Here is a 19,873-nt window from a genome sequence, read left to right on the forward strand (position 1 = left end):
TATGACTAGTGAAAAATCAATAAATTGAGGTGAATGGTTTCTCTCAGCAACCAAAGACAATCGTTGGCAGTCTCTGAATGCTTAAATACCCTTGGAAAAGGGGTTGTCACTGACAGGTGGAAATCAACTGATTAGAGAACAATTAATGCGAGTGAATATTATAATGAGAAGGGGGCTTCTGAAGTCCCTAACACTTAAAGGCGCCCAAGCCTTTTGGAGCACGAGCACGCACGAGTAGTGCAGCACCTTCGACCTAAGCCGGGAGGGCCTGAGGTCACTAAAGCTCAGGTCACGTGGACGGCGTCCAGCAGAGGCAGCAGCACTTGAACCCAAAGCCTGAGCTCTCACAATCGGCGGTCTTTGCTCATCTAAGTCGGGGTAGGTGTAGACTAGGTCCCTACAAGTTCGGAGGGTGTGTTAAGGCCGCGCAGCAAGCACGCCGGAACTCCGGGCCGGGCTAGAACCTCCCAGGTCACTTTCACGGTTCTGCTCCTCCCCCTTTTCCTCCCCACGCGGGGCGTGGAGGCGAGGAGGCGCAGCGCGCGCCCGGCCGGGGGCGGGGCCTTTGCCGCTTCTCCTTCCTCCAAACTAGCCGCCTTAAAACCGAGAGAGTGCGGAGGCTTTGCAGACGAGCGCCGAGCAGTCGATTGCCCTCGCTCTGCGTTGCTTAATTGCTCTCTCCGCCAGGCCTGGCGGGCGGCTCTTCCAGCAGCAGTGTAAGTGGAACGCCGGGCTCTGCGTGCGCGCGGCCGGCGCCGCTGCATCCGAGCGGGCGGGGGAGTGGGGAGGCGTAGGGGCTGCAGCTCTTCCCGTCATCTCTTCCCCTTCCCGCCACTCGCAAGTCTTTCTTCTATGGGGTTATGGATGAAGGCAGGGAAACCGAGGTTTCCCGTTTATGTCCCATCCCCCCACCCTCATGGGGGGCTACCTGTCCTGCTCTCTTCCCTTTCCAGTCCTCCCTGCGGGTCCCGAGTGAGGGTGCGCGCTCTGCCCGTCGCGCGTGAGCCCGAGTGGGCTGTGCCCCCCAGCCAAAGCCCACGTGCCCCGGGGCTTTCGAATTTCCCGACCCACACTCAGTCCTCAGGGCTTTTCCTTCTCACGTAGCACAGAGAACGTCTCATCTAAGGGATTTCGTTTTGTTTTGTGTTTTTAAGGCAGAAGCTAATAAGCTGACATGGAGCACCCCCTCACCCCGCTGGAGTGCCTGCTTCCCACCGGTACTGTGCTTGTTCCCCGTCTTAGAGTGTCACTGATTCGTGTTCGCGGGGGGTCACTGTGGTAGCCAGCACCCCGGAACCCTGGCCTTAGAGGCTTAGAGGACGGGTGCCTTGCTCCCTGTGATGGCAGCAGTTCGGGGGATGGAGGGGAAAGCGAGGTAACTGCCCGAAAGCCTACCCCGAACACGTTTGTACACAAGCATCTCTTGGTTTGCAAGCGAAGTGTTTACAAAGATTGCAACAAAGTTTCCAATTCAGCACATGGAAAGATTTCCCCCGAGCTCTTGAAAATTCAGCCGTCTGCAATCTCTTTTATTTTATATGTTTAAAAATGTCAATTCTGGAAAAAGGCCTTTTTTTTTATTGGGGAGTTTAAGGAATAATGGCAGAGGGTGCTCATTGGTTTCTTGCCTTTTGAAACCGCACTGGGCATCGTTTCAAGGATGCCTTAGAGCCAGCTACAGTATCATCTGTTAACATATGGAAAAAAATTCCAGTGGCTGAATCTCTAGGCAGGAAATCTTATTTTAAAAAACAAGCCAATATGCATTTACAGCAAGTAATTTTTACGGTTCCTTGCTCCTAATTCCAAAAAGCTTTGTTTGAAGTTTTTGGACAGACGTTTGTTTTTTGTAAACCATTTCCCCACTACAGTTCAGTTGTTTGTGAAAATTAAGGTAGTTCTCTTTGTAATGCTCAAAATTGTCAGACTTTACCAGCCCGAAATGTGACCAAGATTACTCTTGTAAACAGTTTGGTGCTTCTCAGTATGCTCCATTTCTAAGTATTTTTTATTTTTCTAGCCACCCTACTGTATTTACCATGGTTTAAAGTGGACAGACAGAGCTCTTGTAGTAACAAAGTAAATCTCCTTTTCTGCCGAAATTCTCCTGAAGGTTTTTTTCTTCTAAGTAGGAATTGATGTTTGCTGCTTGATGAATACTAATTCTTGCTTATGAATCAGTTGGCCTTTCTTGTATATTTGTTGTTCACTTTCTATCTCCTTAGTTACATAAATCTAAATATCTTTCTGGGTCTGTTTTTAAAATGCTTACTTTCCATCTTCTGTTTTTTTTTTCTTTTTGTAAGCAAATTGAATCTTGGTAATCTTTTAGTGACCAAAGTGCTTTATCAGAGTTTATCTTTGAAAAAATTCAAGGAGTAATTGAACTTTTGGTCATTTTCACCAGCTGCAAGCCTATGTTCCCAGCTGGTTAGGAAGAGTGCTTATAGGGAAAAGATAAAATGAGTAAATGCAGACAAGTTTCCCTTAACAGTACAATATAAAGAGTTTTTCTTGCTACATTATCAGTCTTCTAGAATCAAGATTGGCTATTCCATCTATCTGAATTCTGATGTCTTGTTTCCTTATATTATTGTGGCCCGTTGGTGTATTATTCTCTTGATTTTTTTTTCTGTGTATGAGATCACACAAATCTCTCCAAGTTTCTTTGAATACCTCATAGCCATTCATTTCTTACAGTGCCTTGATATGCCGTAAGTTGCTCAAATATTTCCCAAATGATGGATACCCACTTTATGTGATATATATCACATAAAAACATTATTTTGCTACTAGAGAAAGTTGATTGGTTTGTGGCATGTATTGGTAGTTTTTAGTCTGGGACTCAAAGGCCTAAACATGTAAGTGTTGAACATTTACATTATTAAGGGTTCATTGGTAATGCATAAACATGAATCATCTCTCCTTTGGGATTGACTTTGGAATCCTTCAGAACATAGCATGATAGGAGAGATTGGACATTCCTGTAGGAGTCAGAATAAAGTCACTCAGAAGATTAGAGTTACACTGCTTTTGGTCAAAGGTTGTTGGGAGGCCCATAGATAATGGGACCTTTAGAGTGGAGAAAAGATTGAAACAGCCAGGGATGGGTTTCTGAGTGTAAAAAATAGGGAACTGAAAATTAACTTCATAAAAAAAATATTTGATCCAATATCTCACCTTTAAGTGTAACTAAAATTGTTTTTTCTAAGTAGCCAGTGCAGTATTTAACCTGTCACTGTTAGATGATGTTAGTTAACCTTTTCCTAGGATATTTCTAGTGTAAATATTACCCTCAAGAACCTTTCTATCTACCTATGATAGATGATGGGGTGATGGGGCCTAGACCCCTTAAAGAAAAAAATCATGTCTTTGAGAGCAGCTCTGTCCTTGAATTTTCAGCAATGCTGAAGATTTCAGCAGCCCACATCGCTGGTGACTTCACCTTAGGTACCTGGCCCGCCCCACCCCACAGCCCCTAGATCACCTAATTAGCCTATTTGACATTCCTTTCACTGTGGCATTTCCCCTTCTCCCTCAGACTTCTTAATCCCACCCAGATCTTTCACTGTCCCTTTTGTATATAAGCATCAGTGTCATCCTCATTAGTTTGCAGGTATGTTCACTAGAAACTTCCACCCATTTCTATTGACTACAATAAACTTTGTTACTTGTCTGAAGGATAGGTTGTATGTGTGAATTCATTCCAGGCAATTCAGTCTTACACCTTAATATTGCAGACAGTACCCTTGTTTGGTGTGGATAAGGCCAGGAGATTGTTTTCCTTAGTCTTCTACCTTGCAAGCTAAACTCTAGGGCAGGAACTTTATTCTTTTATGTATCTCTGCCCCCCTTATCATTTAGCGCTATACTTTATACATAAGATACACTTGATAACTACTTTTAAACTTGAATTTCTGCTACATTCATGAAAGCTTTTAGGCAGTAGTTACCTCAGTCCTGTTAATTTTTAAGAATTGAGAAGATAAATACTTCTATAAGTTCAATAAGGGAAAGGGAGAGAGGGGGGAAAGCCTGAGCTGTTTACTTTATAAACAATTATAAAAATAATTGGTACTCACCTTCCAATTGGAATTATTTTGATGTCTCTGAAGATAATATATTCTCTCTTAGTGCCTTACCTGAGAGATTCAGTCTTTAATTATTCTTGTGATAACTGGAGCCATTTTTTAGCTTTATTTAAAGTCTACCTAATTTAAAAAATTGGACTGCAAGCCTAAAAGGAAGCTCCAAAGATTTTTTTATTTTGCCAATCCCCTACAGATATTACTATCATAACCGAAGGCTAAACGTTGTTTTTATTAATCCTTTGACTGATTATTTACTTCTTCTGCTTCAGAAATACATTGTTATTACATAGATTGATAAAATCTCAGCATTAGAAGGGACCTCAGGGTATCTAATCGAACTCTAACTTGAAGCTCTTCTACAAAATCCTGGGCACTCATGCAGCCTTTCCTTGAAGTCTTCCATTACTAGAGAAATTTATTACTCTCTACTCCAAGATTGCCTGCTGTACTTCTGTGGTCAGAATGTAAGCACCTTGAAGTTAGGAGTGTTTTAATTTTGTCTTTCTATCTCCAGGGTCTACCATAATGTTCACTTCTTTCTAGGTTTTTAATACATTTCCTAATTGATTGTTTTGCAACAGCTTTTGTGGTTTGAAGTGTTTATATTGAGAAGTCTTCATATTGTGAAACCTGCTTTCCTATACCTTCTACCAAGAGGAGAAGTCCTCTTCTCCACATTTATGCAGAACAAAAATGTCAGCCATCTCCCATGTATTGTGGTGGTGTCCTGGTATGTTGTGGTGGCTTCCTGGTATGTTGTGGTGGCACTGCCTCAAAAGAATTCAGAGTCAGGCCACCTCTGATGCAAGTATAGGCATTTATTGAGGATGGATGTCCCTCAGAAGTGGGCTGAGTTTCAAGAGCAACCACCAACTTCAGAGAAAGCAAGATGAATTTTTATAGGGTAAAGATGCAATTACGTAACAGAAATTAAAGAATATTAAAAAGACAGGAAGGGTTTGTCAAGGGATTAGGTAAAAGGGGAGGTCTCTCATTTATGTTTCCATGGTCAAACATCTTGGTTATGCTGCCCTCTGACTGGCTAGCTACTGTAGTCCTGCTGGTCAAGATGGATAGTTAGGTATTATAGTCCTGTTGGTCTAAATGGATGATGTGATTGTGGTGAGTTAGATCTGGGGGCAGTGGCAAGCTAGGAGCAGTGACTGTATTAAGTCTGGCGGCGTGGTATGATTAAATCAGGACATGCCTGCTGTTCAATGGGACCCATAATGAACTTAGAATATTGGAACTGGGGCCATTTTGGTTAGAAATCTATCAATATGATATTGGAATATATGAAGATAGCAATCATGATCTCTCCTTTATTCCCCATTTTCTCCAACTTAAGCAATTCTTTAAAACAGTTCTTTTAAATCAGACATGGTTTCTAATACTCGTTTGGCCTAGTCTCCCTTGTGAATATACTATAACTTCTCAGTATCTCCCCTAAATTCTAGTGCCTAGAATAGGAAAAAGTATCCCACTATGATCTGGCCCGGGCAGAGTATGCTAGACAATCATTTTCATTGTGGGCCCTAAACTTTTGCTAATTTAGCCTGAATCTCATTTGTTGTTTTGACTGTTACACATCACATTATTGATTCATATTAAATGTATATTCTGCTGAAACCCTTTCTTAGGTCAAATCTGGCCTCAGATACTTGCTAGCTATGTGACCCTGAGCAAGTCACTTCACCCTGTTTGCCTCAGTTCCTCATCTGTAAAATATACTGAAAAAGGAAATGGCAAACCAGTCCAGTATCCTTACCAAGGAAACCCTAAAGGGATCATGAAAAATTGGACACAACTGAAAAAACTGGACAGCAACAAAAAACACCATTGACTCTTCAGCCTCATCCTCTACTTAACATTAAAAACAATTTTGGGAGGGACTTTACATTTGTGCTTATTAAGTTTTAACTTGTTACATGACTAGATGTCTTCAGATTGTTTAAGTGACTTGTCCAGGGTCACACAGTCAGTATGTCAGCGATGGAAATTGTAGTTAGGTTTTCCTGGCTCTGAGGCTAGCTTTCTATGCACTCTGCTATATTACCTCTCTGAGGATACAAAACCAAAAGTGAAATAATTCCTGCCCTGAAAGAGCTGCAGTTTGTTACCTCTTGTTTCTGGCTTCTCTTTTCTCCCTAACCAAACTCAAGCTAATGATTAGCCTTTTCAAAATGGGCTCTGCTGGGTCCTTGAGTCCCTTGGTTCTTGAATTTTCACCATCCCTGCTAAACTGCCTTGGGGGATGAATCTTACCATTCACCTACTTAACTCCTTCTTGATCAGGCAGTTATAAAATAATAAAACAGCCTTTATTGCAGTTTGTCTTCAATTGGCTCCTCACTTGTATCTTAGGTCACTTTTAGCAGATTTGTTTAACCTACTACTTTGTCTAAATTAAGCCTGCTGTATTATCTCCCCTTTTTCTACTTCTCCGAGTTCTTCTCTCTCTTTATCCCTCTCTTCATTTCCTCTTCTCTCTGAAGATAAGGTTTTCTAGCCCAAGCTGAGAATAGCCTTGCCACCTAGCTCCTCTTTCTTTTTTCAACTTCCTCTTCTCTCCAGAGCTCCAGTCTCATATTTTAGTTGTTTGCTGGAATCTAGCTTAAAGCTGTGAATCTAGCTTAAAGTAGTTAAGATGTAGTAGCTCAGTAGTATTGAGGAAAAGTAATGGTGTTTTAGATTACCTCTAGCCATTGCGATTGGAGGACAATTGTACTTCTCAGTTGATCCAGGAAGGAAATTCCTTTTATTTTTTTAGTGAATGTTCTGATTATGACATACCTTGGGATTTATATCATGAAGAATATGGGTTTTAGAGGGGTATTGGATTTTATAAGGGTAGAAAACCATAGGTTATATGTTATATGATTTTGGTAGTCTGTGGAACTTTGGAAAGTACCTTTCTCTGTCATGTCAACTCCACTTTGTGTGGACAGGGCTTCCAGATCTTTTCATAATTTCTGTGCTCACAACAGTTATATCTCATTTTTTACTTCTCATTGGCCCTGCTCAGCAGCAGCACCTTTTAAATCCTAGTTGAATGGACCTTTGTGAATATTGTCCGCAGAAATCTCATGTAAGTTCTCTTGTCCCTGGGCAATGAAATGGAAAAAAGCATATGCTAAATATTACTGTTGCTAAGCAATAAAGATGCAGATCTAAAATTGCTCTCATGGAACTCATTCTAATTAAGGGAGACCACATATAGGAGAGTTCTATTGACAGGACCAGTGGAAAGGCCTTATGGTACTCTAAGGTGAATGAAAAAGTCCAGGAATTCCTAAGGTGCATTGGCAGCTACTCTGTGGATCTGAAAAGCCTTGGGATAGATGATGAAGCCTAATGGTCTGCCCTTTTACCAGAAGGATTGTAGTTGGATTGTGCTTTTCAAAGCACTTTGAGTGGTCATGTCCCTGACCAAAAATATGTCACTAGTTCCCAAAATACATTGAGTTCATGTGACCTTGGAGGGTATGAGTGGCCAAGTGGATAGGTACTGAATGTGAAATCATGATGCTCTGCATTCAAATTCCCATCTCAAATACTTGCTAGCTGTGTATCTCTGGACAAGCCATTTAACCTCTCAATGACTCAGTCTCTTCATTTGTAAAATGAAAGGGTTGAATTCAGTCATCTCCAAGGTCCCTTTCAGCTCTAAATTTCTAATCCTATGCCTCTATGATCTGTACTTTAACACTTCAATGTCTGTGTGGTCATTCTGTACTATGTGCAGCTTGCGGTCCATCCTTACATTCTCTTGAGGGTCTTTTGTCCATGTTTTTCTGTAGATGAGCTTGTTTGGACTAAGATACAGAATACTTTATTGTTCGTTCCCATATTTAGTTGTATTTTTTATTTTGTAATACATGTCACCAACACTTGTCTGTTTTTAAGCTCCTAGAGAACAAGGTCTCAATCTGTTATTTCTGTTCAATCCCAGAATGGAGCAAGGGGCTCCTACTTCTTTAATGTATGCTTGCTTGTTTAATACATATCATCTCCTGACTGGCTGAATAGCTTGAGCCAAGATATTCAACCTTGCTGTGTTTTTCTTTTTCACAGAAATTCTTGAAGTTGCTTCAGTATAGGCAGGTTGGGTTTAAATTAAGGCTACAAATGTTCGTGGTATTTTGTATTACAATAGTTCTCTCTGGCTGAGCCTTGGAGATTGCAAAAATGATTGTAGCCCTTGGACTACTTTTAGATTAACCCTCAGTGAGTTCTCATTATGTGGTTCAGGAGCTTAGTTTAAAGAAAATAATATTGTGAAAACTTTCACTTATTTTCTTGATTATATTATGTGTCTTATTTTATGTATCTAAAATTATTCTTCTGAGGAAGAGTCCATAGGCTCCATCAGACTTCTAGTAAGAAGTCCATGACTCACAAAAAAGGTTGTGTCCCTTAGTGGCTTTGAAGCTTCCCAGTTTCTTCCTTGGCAATCTTTCTACCTTGGCAATCAATCACAGTAACATCTCTGGTCCTTCTCAGTGGAGCCCTTTGAACTTTGGTCAAAGGAGCAGCAGTATGCAGAGGTCCTAGAATCCTAGAGCTTGGTGGTTTCAAGCTAGTCTTGATTTGATTTCATTTGCATTGGTGGTTTCACACTTCTTATACCTCTTCTCCTTACTTTAGAAAAAGATGGTAATCAGGTTGGAAAATGTTGCAGATAAACTATTCCTGTGCTAATGATTCCTATGTCAGCTGACTCCATAACATCATATCCACTCATAATAACATTCAAAAATGACAGCTCAGTTCATGAAGCAAAATAACTGAAAATACCAAAATTGACTATTCCTGCCAAGCTAGCAGAGTTTCATGTCTGCTTAAAAGTTTGTTGGTATAGGCATCTTACGTTTTAAGATTTATTCTCTTCAAAGTCATAAGAAATAACACAGATGAAATGCTATTAAAAGAAGGATAATTGAACATTGAAAATGACTGCCTGAATTTCAGAGGGGTCTAGTTTTTACTAGTACTACAAAGTGAATGGTATTTAAAGAGTATATTCTTACAAAATATCAAAAGCTTTTATATGGCATACAGATTTATGTGTCAGGAGGATTCAATACAGGTAACTATAAGTTATATTAGATTACTCCAGGCAGCCAACCAAACTAATTTAGCACTAAATTTGAAAATTTTACTGCTTGGGGAATCAGTGAGTTTACAAGTTAAGGTTTCACTGCTTACGCTGGCCCATGTATATCTCAGATCCTAAATGAATTTTATGTATCTGTACTTTTACACTAATTAAAAGCAAATTAGAAAACAACACTCATTTTTTTCCCACCTGGAAAAGGGGGAGGGTTTGTTCTAAGTTTCGGATATAATCAAAAATTTCTTCAGAAACACGTTTATCAGTATTGTGTATTTTGAGGGAACACTTTGAAATAGCTTATGTTGTCCACCTGGTTGGTGGAACCTACAGTATGGGTCAGCTGATTTTCTTCTGGTAGTAGAGGTCTTTGAGCAAGGTGAGGGGAAGAGGCTGGGAACCACATCACTACAATTAAAAATTTGTTTTGTTTGTCTTTAGACTTCTCATACCAATTTATATGATTCTATATGCACTGAGCAGAAAAAGAACATTGAATATGAAACCACTAATCTCTTTTTATAATTTTCTTTTTCTTTTACTCTCTAAAGCATGTACTAAATTCATTGTATTAGTTTTAAGAACCCTCCCTCCCTTCCCCCCCCCCCCCCCCCCCCCCCCCCGCCCGCCCCTTGCTGGTTGTCATGATTGCCATGGGAGATTTGACCTGATTCTTTCTGACCTTGGCTGCCTAGTTTCTTTTTTAGGCAACCTATTCTCCCACTTGACTTTCTGAGGGCTTACCATTATTGATGCTGGTCTTAGTATAGACACCTGATTGGCATAGCTTATTGCTGCTCAGAACTCCTGAGCTCAAGAGATTGACCAGTCTCAGTGTTGTTGTCCACTACTTGCTGTGAATTAGTTTCTTGAATTCTTTGAAATTTGATTTCTATTACGGATCCATTGATATGTCTTTGGCTATGTCAGCATATCAGTGAGAGATGTGGGCAACCTTCAAACCTAGTGGAAAAAATTATAAGGACTCAAGTTAATGTTACAGGACTTTGTTTGAAACTCGGTCCCACTCTGAAACAGCAACCAAACTATAAATAGGCTCAGTAAGTTCATTTATTCTATACTATCTTCCTTCTCTTCCCCTCCCCACCCCAACTTTGAGCTCCCCTTCATCCTGAAACACTAACATTCCTTAAGGAGTCTGGGCATTTCTCACTTAAACTGTTATATCTCTAAATTTGCTGACTTTGGATGACTGTTTAATAGCAAGGAGGAAGATTGGTTAGGATCTTGGGAATCAATTAGAGTATTTTCATGTTGTTTCATAAACCATTGGAAAAATGCAGGAGTGTAACATAGTCCAAGTGGCATTACCTAATATTTGAATTGACTGTAGCATGTTTGGAATGCCTTCTTATATTTGTCTCCCTTGTGGATCTAGGTAAGATTATAGCCCCCTCAGTTCTAGGAACTGGTGTAGTCAGCCAAGCAAGTTAGGCAGCAGGAATACTTTGGCAGGAGACGGAAGAATATATACATAAATTATGTGAGAAAGCTGTATTCCTAAAATTCTTATAGCAATGATTTCTTGAGTCTGGTTGATTAACATGACTGGCTAGAAGGGTTTTGGGCTTTACATACCAAATCAATAGTGCAGTATTAAGGCCAATAAAGTGAATGAATCAGTGAATGAAAATGTGCTTACTGTGTGCCAGTCCTTGTGCTAAGTGCTGGGGATACACATACAAGAGCTGAATAGACCCGGCCATCAAGGGCATTATTTCGTAGTAGGAGAGGCCGTACATTTAGGGCAGTGGTGGCTAGATAAGGGTGTTTTGGGAAGGTGTAAAAATAAGAGAATAAACATTTATGGAGTATCTACTACATACCAGGTGGTGTGCAAAGAGCTTTACAAACAATATTTCATCCGATCCTCACAACAGCCTTGCAAGATAGGAGTTGTCATTATCCTCATTTTACAGTTGAGGAAACTGAGACAAACAGTTTATAGGACTTGCTCAGTTTCACAAATTTAATAAGTGCCTGGGGCCCTTCCTGAGGCTTCCTGATGCTAGAGCCAGCCTGATTGTTCCCTCTAAAGCTGCTGTTTTGGTTTGTCAAGTCACAGAGATGTTGAGTGGAATAATCTGGCCAGCAGATTATTCTAAAAGCTGTGGTAATGTTGATTTGATTGATTTCAGAACCAGAGGTACAAAGACAGGATAGGGTCTTTGGTAGGGGCAGAAAGAACATGGGTCTTCCAGCTTTCAGTTATAGTGAGGTTTTGCCATCCCTACATCCATGCTGCAATTTCCAAAGCTCCTCCTCCAGGACATAGTCTCTGGAGGTCTACTCTGAGGGTATGGTAGCAGCAGTCAATATAGGCCAAAAGATGGCCAGGGTAAAAGCATGGTGGGTCATTGTGTGGCTAGATAGAATGAGGCTTCACACAAGCTTCATTATTCCCTTTAAATCAGACAACAAACCTATTCAGCAGATTGAAACTTTGCCTATCTCCTGAGCCTTGTGGACTTCTTAGCACCTGACAGTATGCTGCTGTTGACTGGTGTGTGGTTCTTTATTGTTCTGCATCAAACATAGTTACAAGTAGAGTCAAGATTTGTTCCAAATCAATCATTTGAACCCCGGAAAAGTTTGACAGCTCAGCTCAAGCAAATTTGTCTTGAATAAGGAATGCCAGCCCTTTTAAAAATTAAATTATCAGCAGAGGCTAATTTCAGGAAAAGAAAGCCTATATAGAGTCATTCAGTAAACTCAAAAGTATTAAACTGTAAAAGCCACTCATTCTAAAATTCTTATTTGAAGTTGTATTTGTCTTCTATTTCTCTTTGAGGGGTTTGGTAGAAAGACACTTAAATTAGGATTGGGAAGTTTGTATTCTAGTACAGGCACCATCATAAACCAGCTATATGAACTTGGCCAGATACTAAAATCCTAGAATTTAAGAGCTAGTAGGCATGGCAAGGCAACAAGCCTTAAGTGCTTACTATGTGCCAGGAACTGTTGTAGCCCCAATGCCATATTCACAGAGCTTACCTCAGCCATGACTGTCTCAGTGCAGTGGTGCAATTCTGAATCACGAAATACCACAGACTCTCCGTGTGGAAGGCAGAACCAAACCATTTATTCAGACAGCACAAAACCAAATCTATCCCAATGCAGAGAACAGCACCAGCCTCAAGCCTTCCCTCTGCTAGGCTTCCCACAGACCAACTCCACTGAACAAATCACGAGCAGGCTCTCTTAACCAAAATTTCAAACAATAACAAAATCACTCACGCTAGCCAGCAGCCTGCATCTTTCCTAGCTCTGACTGCTCTCAAGACTAAACTTCCTCTCAGCTCTGCTCCAGTTCTACTTCTTCCTGTTCAGCAAACTCCTCCCACCACAGGCTCCATGCAACCCAGACTCATGTAACTCTGGCTTCTGTGTGACCCAGGCAGGTAACATAGACCTATTAATGAATATGAAAGATTTTCCATTTAAATTACTGTTACATCTGTGCTAAGCACTGGGGATACAAATTCAAGCAAAAAGGACAAAAAAATTCCCTGCCCTCAAGGAACTTACATTCCAATGGGAGAAGATAGAACATTAAAAAGAGCCAAAAGGGAAGTTAAGGAGAGACACCCAGAGAAATATGGTGATGAAATGTGGAGAGTCAGAAGTATGGCCAGGAGGGGAATGAATCATGGCCCCTCTGGACTCATCACCCAAATGTTGGACTTGGAAAGGAACTCACACATGGGAGTTAGAAATAATTTGGTACAACACTCTAATTTTGGAGAGAGTTGAACAGCTCTGGAGAAGGTGAGTGATTTGCATGGTGTCAGATTTCTTGATAAAAGCTAAGCTTGAACCCAGGTCTGACTCCTGGTTCAGTTTTCTTAACTATATCAACTTGATATAGTAATCTCTTATTTCTTCATCTGTTATATGGGGGTTGGTAATAATCCCTGCTTTAGCCACTTCACAGTAGAGGTAAAGATATGACACCTTGTGTGGAGATATAATGAGTAGAGGCATTTTACAGAATAAATAGTGTTATAAAAATGCAAAGCATGATCATTACTTGGGTTGGATTTGATTAATGCGAGTTTTGGGGTAGTTTTTACTAGTATGCTAACATCTTTTCAATTAATCAGTTTCTGCTGAGGTATTAAAAGAAATTTCAGGTTACTTCAAGAAATTTATTCATTCTATATAGTGAATGAGAAAAAATAGTTAATAAAAATGTTATATAAGTCTAACATTACTATTTCCTTTGCTATTGAGAATTTTCTTTCATGTCAACCTCAATTCCATTATTTATAGAGACATTAAAATATAAATAACAAGAATAATTAATGAGGTTTGTGATGCCTCACAGTTACTGGCCAGAAATACAGTAGTGTACTGTTCAACATTACCTTAATTCAATCTGTCAAATTTCTGGAGACTTAAGTAATTTTCATTGCAAATACCTATTTAAGTTGATGTATGACATCTAAAACCCATAGAGTACCCAAGGACATATATCAAGAGTCTTCAGCTTGTAAATGCCTGATTTGTAAATGGTAGGCGAATAAGAGGCTCTCAAGAATGAAATCATGATGATATAGGTACGAGTGATACCAGCAAGGAAGCTAAGAAGAGGTGTCCAAGAGTGTGCTTATGTTTTATATTCAGGAGATGAGTGAGAGGGCAGGTGACTGAAAATAAGCATAGAAGAAGGCAAAATCCTATTAGTACAGTATAGACTGTCTAAAACTAAATTTGAGTTTTGTTTTGCTTTTTTTAATAAAATCCAAGGACATGGAAAAGCTCTAAATATTTGAGGGGTAAGAGAAGGAAGCGTAAAGTCTAAGGAAAAAGGAGAAATGGGAAAGTAGCAATGCAGGGAAGGTGCACTTCTATTTCCCTTCCCTTCTCCCTTTCCTTCCCTTTCTTCTCCCTTCCTTCTCCCTTTTGCCCTTTCTCTTTCTCAAAAGATAGATAAAGCAAAAGAAGCTAAATTGAAACTCATTGTAAGAAAGACATATAAAGGACACATGTGTCCTTCAGGCACATGGAAAATAAAGTACCTGAAACAAGACTTGGAAAATATCTTGGTTTTCAGAGAGGCAAAGAGGTAGAAGCTTCATACTAGACCAGTGAACTTGAAGTTGATTTGTGGAAAAAAAGTGATAGAAAAGTTATTAAAGTTCTCTCTGTAAGCTGTTAGAAAAAGAAAGTTATGATCATTGTGAACCACTATGGGCTTATTAAGAACTTTTGCCAGATTAAATTTACCTCTCTTTGTGATAGGGTTGCTAGACTGACAGACCATTGGAATGCTATAAATATTAGTTTACTTGGATTTCTGCAAGGCATTTGACACAGCCCTGATATCCTTGTAGACATGATAAGAAAGAAGAAATAGGACAGTTAGGACTACAGGATAGTACCATTAAGTAGGTTTAGAATTGGTTGATGAACTGTAGAAAATATCATTGCCCTGAATTCAGAGGGTCTTCCTACTTCAGAAATTGTACCGCTTGACTTCAGAGGCCCTTTCCATTTCAGTTCTATAATATTCTAGGTACATTTGGGCTAAAGAGAATTTTGTGATGTGGCTGGACAATCATGATATTGCCATCTTAAGTTCATTTCTAAGTTCCTTGTTTGAATCTCAGAATTCATCCATCCAAAGATAGTTTTTATTGTTCACTTGTTTTAGTCATGTCCAATTCTTTATGACCTCATCCAGGGTTTTCTTGGCAAAGATAGTAGAGTGATTTGCCATTTCCTTCTCTAGATCATTTTACAGATGAAGAAACTGAGGCAAACAGGGTTAAGTGACTTGCCCAGTATCACGTAGCTATTAAGTGTCTGAGGCTGAATTTGAACTCAGGTCTTCTTGACTCTGGGCCTAGCCCTCTGTCCATTGTACCACATATCTGCTCTGAAGATAGATAAAGCATTTATTAAGTACTTACTATATGATTACATGGGGCTGATTACATAGAGAGAGGCAAACAAGGTAGCTCTCAAGGAGATTAGTTTCTAATAGGGTGGAAAGGTACATATCATGTAAAAAGGTATGGGAACTGGGGAAGAAGATGTGTGGTGGCATGATTAGCAATTGGTAGGGAAGTGGCCTGAAGACCCAGACCCTAGAAACATCAAATTTGAACTGATTGATCCAGACTTATAGTCCAAGAATACAATAGGAGTGACAAGAATGAAGGAATTAAAGCAGAGATGCTATGTTGTGGAGGCACAGTATGGAGATTACATATAAAAAATAAAATACTGTTGGTCACCTAAGAGAATAATATCTAAGAATTGGCTTCCTATTTTGGATGAGATGGGTCTCACCAACTTATTTTGCTTGCCACTGTGTCTAATAGAGATTTTTTAATTTCTTTAGTGACATGCTCAATTCATTAATCTGTCCTTTCTCTCTTTTATTGATTGACATGTATAGATATATCTAATCTTCCCCAAAGATTGCTTTGGCTGCATATCAAGGATTTTGGAGTGTCTCATCATTCCCTGCCATACTGTGATACTGTATCCTAAAGTCCTCTGGGTTTAACTCTCTGCCCTGGCTCTGGGCCTTCCAGACCCCTGCGCATTGCCATCCAACCTACTCCTGATATGCCCCAAGAACTCTGGAATCTTGCTTTTTCCCTGCCATTGTACTCTTAGGACTTACTTCCTATTCTAGGTATCTTGCTGATGACTTTTCTGTGTTGCTTTTTCTGTTTGTATCTACAGCTCTTAGCACAGTGATTAGCAAATAATAAGACATAAAAATACTTTTTAATTCATTCCTAGTCATGTATGTATGAGCTGCTGGGTAAGACATTTTTAAACATATGTAATAACAGTATTTCTGTTGAAGTACATTGTGATACCCAATACCTTTTCAGAAGGAGTTTTAACTAATGGTGAACATAAGATTTCCAATGTGTTTCCTCCAAGTTAGATAACAATAGAGAGTAACCACAAAAACCAAAGAATAGTGAGTAACAGCTAAGACATCCAGAATTCCACAAGAAGCAAAGTGCAAGGAAAGGTTCAGTAATGCTGCCCATGGCCTCAAATGTCAATATGCCCCAAGTTTAGGCATTGAAGAAGAGGAACTAGAGATCCTAATTCTGAGGCAAATGTGACCTCCTGGCAGTCCCTGAGACTTGGGAACAAACCCATATTTGAACTATGGCATTGGATGTCTGTACCTTATTTAAAAGAAACAGTGTAGGTAAAAGGGTGAGTGGATAGCATTGTTTTTTTTAAAAATATATTTTTATTACATTAAATATTTCCTAACTACATTAGAATTTTTTAAACATTCATTTTTAAAATTCTCTCCCTCCTGCCTTTTCCCCAACCCTTGGGAAGACAGCAATATTATAACTATTCTATATGTGAAATCAGATAACATTTGTACTTTAAGAAAGAAATACAATTATTAGAGGAGGGAAATGTGATGGTGAGTATTGGAGTGAAGGTGAAAGGAAGGAGAGCAAAAGAAAAGTGATTTTTGTTGTTGGAGTACATAGAGAGAAAGATGCAAGAATTTTCTGAGATAGAGATGATGGGAACTATGGAGAGAAATTCTACAGTTTATGGTAGTAAGAGACAGGAAAGTCAGTTTCAAAAGATCCAGAGCAAAGATATGAAGGTTTCTCTGGAGTAAAATGCTTCAGGGAAAGTCAGCTAAGAAGGGATGGAAGATGCTCAAGAATGAAATTCTGATGACATGATGGAAACAAATTCCATTGAGGAGGAAAAGTAGGATTTGTTTTATGAGACTGATAGGGATGTAGTGAGGCAACTTAACCAGCCAACTTAGATTTTAAAGCAAAATACACAGAAAATGGAGCAAGGCCAGGCACCAATAAATATAACTGTGGCATTATTGTGCAAAAATGGTATCAGGAGTGATAAAACTCAGAATGATGGGATCTGGCTGGTGTAGTTGTTTGTAGCAGAAAATGGAAGATCAAAGAAAAAACAGGCTTTTTCCTTGGAGTCAATGGGATAAAGCTACCTAATGAGAGAGGAGGGACTGCTCAATTCCCCGTTTTCCCCCCCCACCTAGAAAGAGATTGAATTTTGTATTAGAAATGACACAATAAAATGACTAATAGGAAATAGTTGACCACAGCCAAGATAAGCAAGGCAATAGTAAGAGGGCACATCTCTTCAAGTCACCCAGCCCTCAACTACAGAGCTATATTCTTGGATCCTGAAAGTTGTCATGTGATTGCTGAGCCTCCATCACTGATGGTTGAAAAATCATGGAAAATGGAAAGTACTATGTAAATGTTAGCTATTATTATTGGGAATTGATGTTGACAAAGTGAACACTTAGATTTTACCCTGTCCCTTTTCATTTTAACACTGGTGTGATACCTAGCTAAGTCATTAGCCTCTTAGAGTTAGAAACAATCAGAAGAGATGGTGGAATCTTTCTCAAAGAGCCAATATCAAGTCTCTGTGCCTCTGTTATAAATGTACGGGGGTGGTGGTGTCATGAACTTGCTCTTGATTGTTATAGAGATAGCTGATGGTACTTTGGAGAGAGTGCTGGACCTGGAGTCAGAAAGAACAGAGTTCAGATCTGTCCTCAGATACTTCTTAGCTGTGGGCAAGTCACTTACCTTCTATTTGCCTCAGTGTCCTCAACTCTAAAATGGGGATGCTAATAGCACCTATCTTATAAGATTTCTGTGAGGATCAAATGAGATAATATTTGTGAAAATGTACTTAACACAGTGCCTAGCAGATATTTGGCACTATATAATGCTGATTCATTTCCCTTGCCTTGAACTGGGTATCAGATGTGGGTGGAGGCTATTTGTTTCAGTGGACCTAGCTTGGCTTCCTCACCATTTCCTCTGAGATCCGGTGAGGAATAGAATTAAAAATTGGGCCCCCCCCCCCAGCCTATCCCCACTCCCAGCCAGACTACCTTGTTTCATTGTGAAAGGCTCTAGTGTAATGAAGTTTGGTGGTGAAGGTGAAGGCTCACTTCGGTTATAAGAACCTATGTGCTGCAGTCATTGAGGATACTGTTGATTTTGAAAATAAATATTCCATCTTGCAAATATTTTGGCAGAACTGGCAAAATAGTGAAATATCTGCTTATGTGCCAGCTTCTAACCCATGAGGGATACACAGTACACAGTGATGCTCAGGTTGTGGAAGCTTTGGGAGGTTGGGACCCAGGTAATAAATCTATGTTGTTCCGACTAACACTCAGGCCAAGATATGGTAATCTTAAGAGAAAATTAATAGTGTAGGAAGCAATTGGTGAAGCAGGGACATATGTAACTAGCATGTTGCAGGAATAAGATACTACGTGAACTGAATATATATGAATGAAGATAAATTCCTGATTATTTTTAATGACAGAATGTAATCATTCTAATTTCTTCTATAAAAGAAATAAAGACCTGTTTACCTTTTTAAAAAAAATTTAGTTAGTATTTTATTTTTCCCCAATTACATATAAAAGCAATTTTTAACATTTACTTTTAAAACTCTGAATTCCAAATTCTCTCCTCCTTTCCCAACCCCCGTCATTGAAAAGGCAAGAATTTGGTAGAGATTATACCTGTGCTAAACATTTCCATATTAGCCATGTGGTGAATGAAAACATAGACCAAAAAAAAAAAAGTTCAAGAGAAATAAAGTAAAAAAAAAAAATATGCTTCAGTCTATACTTAGACACCATCAGTTCTTTGTTTGGGAATGGATATCATTTTTTATCATAAATCCTTCGGAGTTGTCTTGGATCATTGTACTGGTGAGAATAGCTAAGTCATTCCCAACTGATTATCTTAAAATATTTGTTACATTTTACACAGTACATTTCACTTTGCGTCAGCTCATGTAAGTCTTTCCAGGTTTTTCTGAGAGCATCCTGCTCATCATTTCTTATAGTACAGTAGTATTCCATCACAATCAGCACAATTTGTTCAGCCATTCCCCAATTGATGGGCAGCCTCCCAATTTGCAACTCCCTACCACCAGAAAAGAGCTGCTATAAAAATTTCTGCACATATAGGCCCTTTTCCTTTTTTTTAAAATCTCTTTTTGGATACAGACGTAATAGTGGCACTGCTAGGTTAAAGAGTATGCATGGTTTTATAGCCCTTTGGACATAGTTGAAAATTATTCTAAAGAATGATTGAAACAGTTCACAACTCCATGAACAGTGCATTAATGCCTCATTTTCCCCACATCCCCTCCAACATTTGTCATTCTAATTTTCTGACCTATTAGCCAATCTAATAGGTATGAGTTAGTACCTCAGAATTTTTTCAATTTGGATTTCTCCAATCAGTAGTGATTTAGAGCACCTTCTCATGTGGCTATAGATAGCTTTGATTACTTTATCTGAAAACTGTTCATATCTATTGATTATTTATGAATTAATGGCTCCTTATTTTATAAATTTGACTCAGTTCTCTATATGTTTGAAAAACAAGACCTTTATCAGAGAAACTTGTATTAAAATTTTTTTCATAATTAAGACTGCTAAATGTATTCCCTCCTCCCCCAATCTATATTGTTCTCCATCTTCTTTCACCCTGTCCCTCCTCAAAAGTGTTTTGCTTTCCCTTCCATCACCCTCTACCCTTCTTCTATTTCCTTCCCCTTCTACTTTTCTATAGGGTAAGATAGATTTCTCTACTCAATTGAGTGTGTATGT

General features: G+C 39.3%; 1 protein-coding gene across 4 annotated transcripts in view; it reads left to right on the top strand.

The window, feature by feature from the left end:
* Positions 1-527: 527 nt before the first annotated feature.
* The window catches only part of TPK1 (thiamin pyrophosphokinase 1), a 463,926-nt gene continuing 444,580 nt past the window's right edge, over positions 528-19,873 (top strand). For 2 of the 4 annotated variants that reach the window (XM_072652445.1, XM_072652449.1), the window contains exons 1-2: positions 528-716; positions 1,155-1,217. In XM_072652445.1, coding sequence (XP_072508546.1) covers positions 1,175-1,217 — 43 coding nt within the window. In that variant the 5' untranslated portion in view covers positions 528-716; positions 1,155-1,174. Of the gene's footprint in view, positions 717-1,154; positions 1,376-19,873 lie in introns of all 4 variants that reach the window. The other 2 variants (XM_072652446.1, XM_072652447.1) reach the window with 2 other exon arrangements.

The sequence above is a fragment of the Notamacropus eugenii genome, chromosome 3 (genome assembly GCF_028372415.1).
Source record: "Notamacropus eugenii isolate mMacEug1 chromosome 3, mMacEug1.pri_v2, whole genome shotgun sequence".
Lineage (NCBI taxonomy): Eukaryota > Metazoa > Chordata > Mammalia > Diprotodontia > Macropodidae > Notamacropus > Notamacropus eugenii.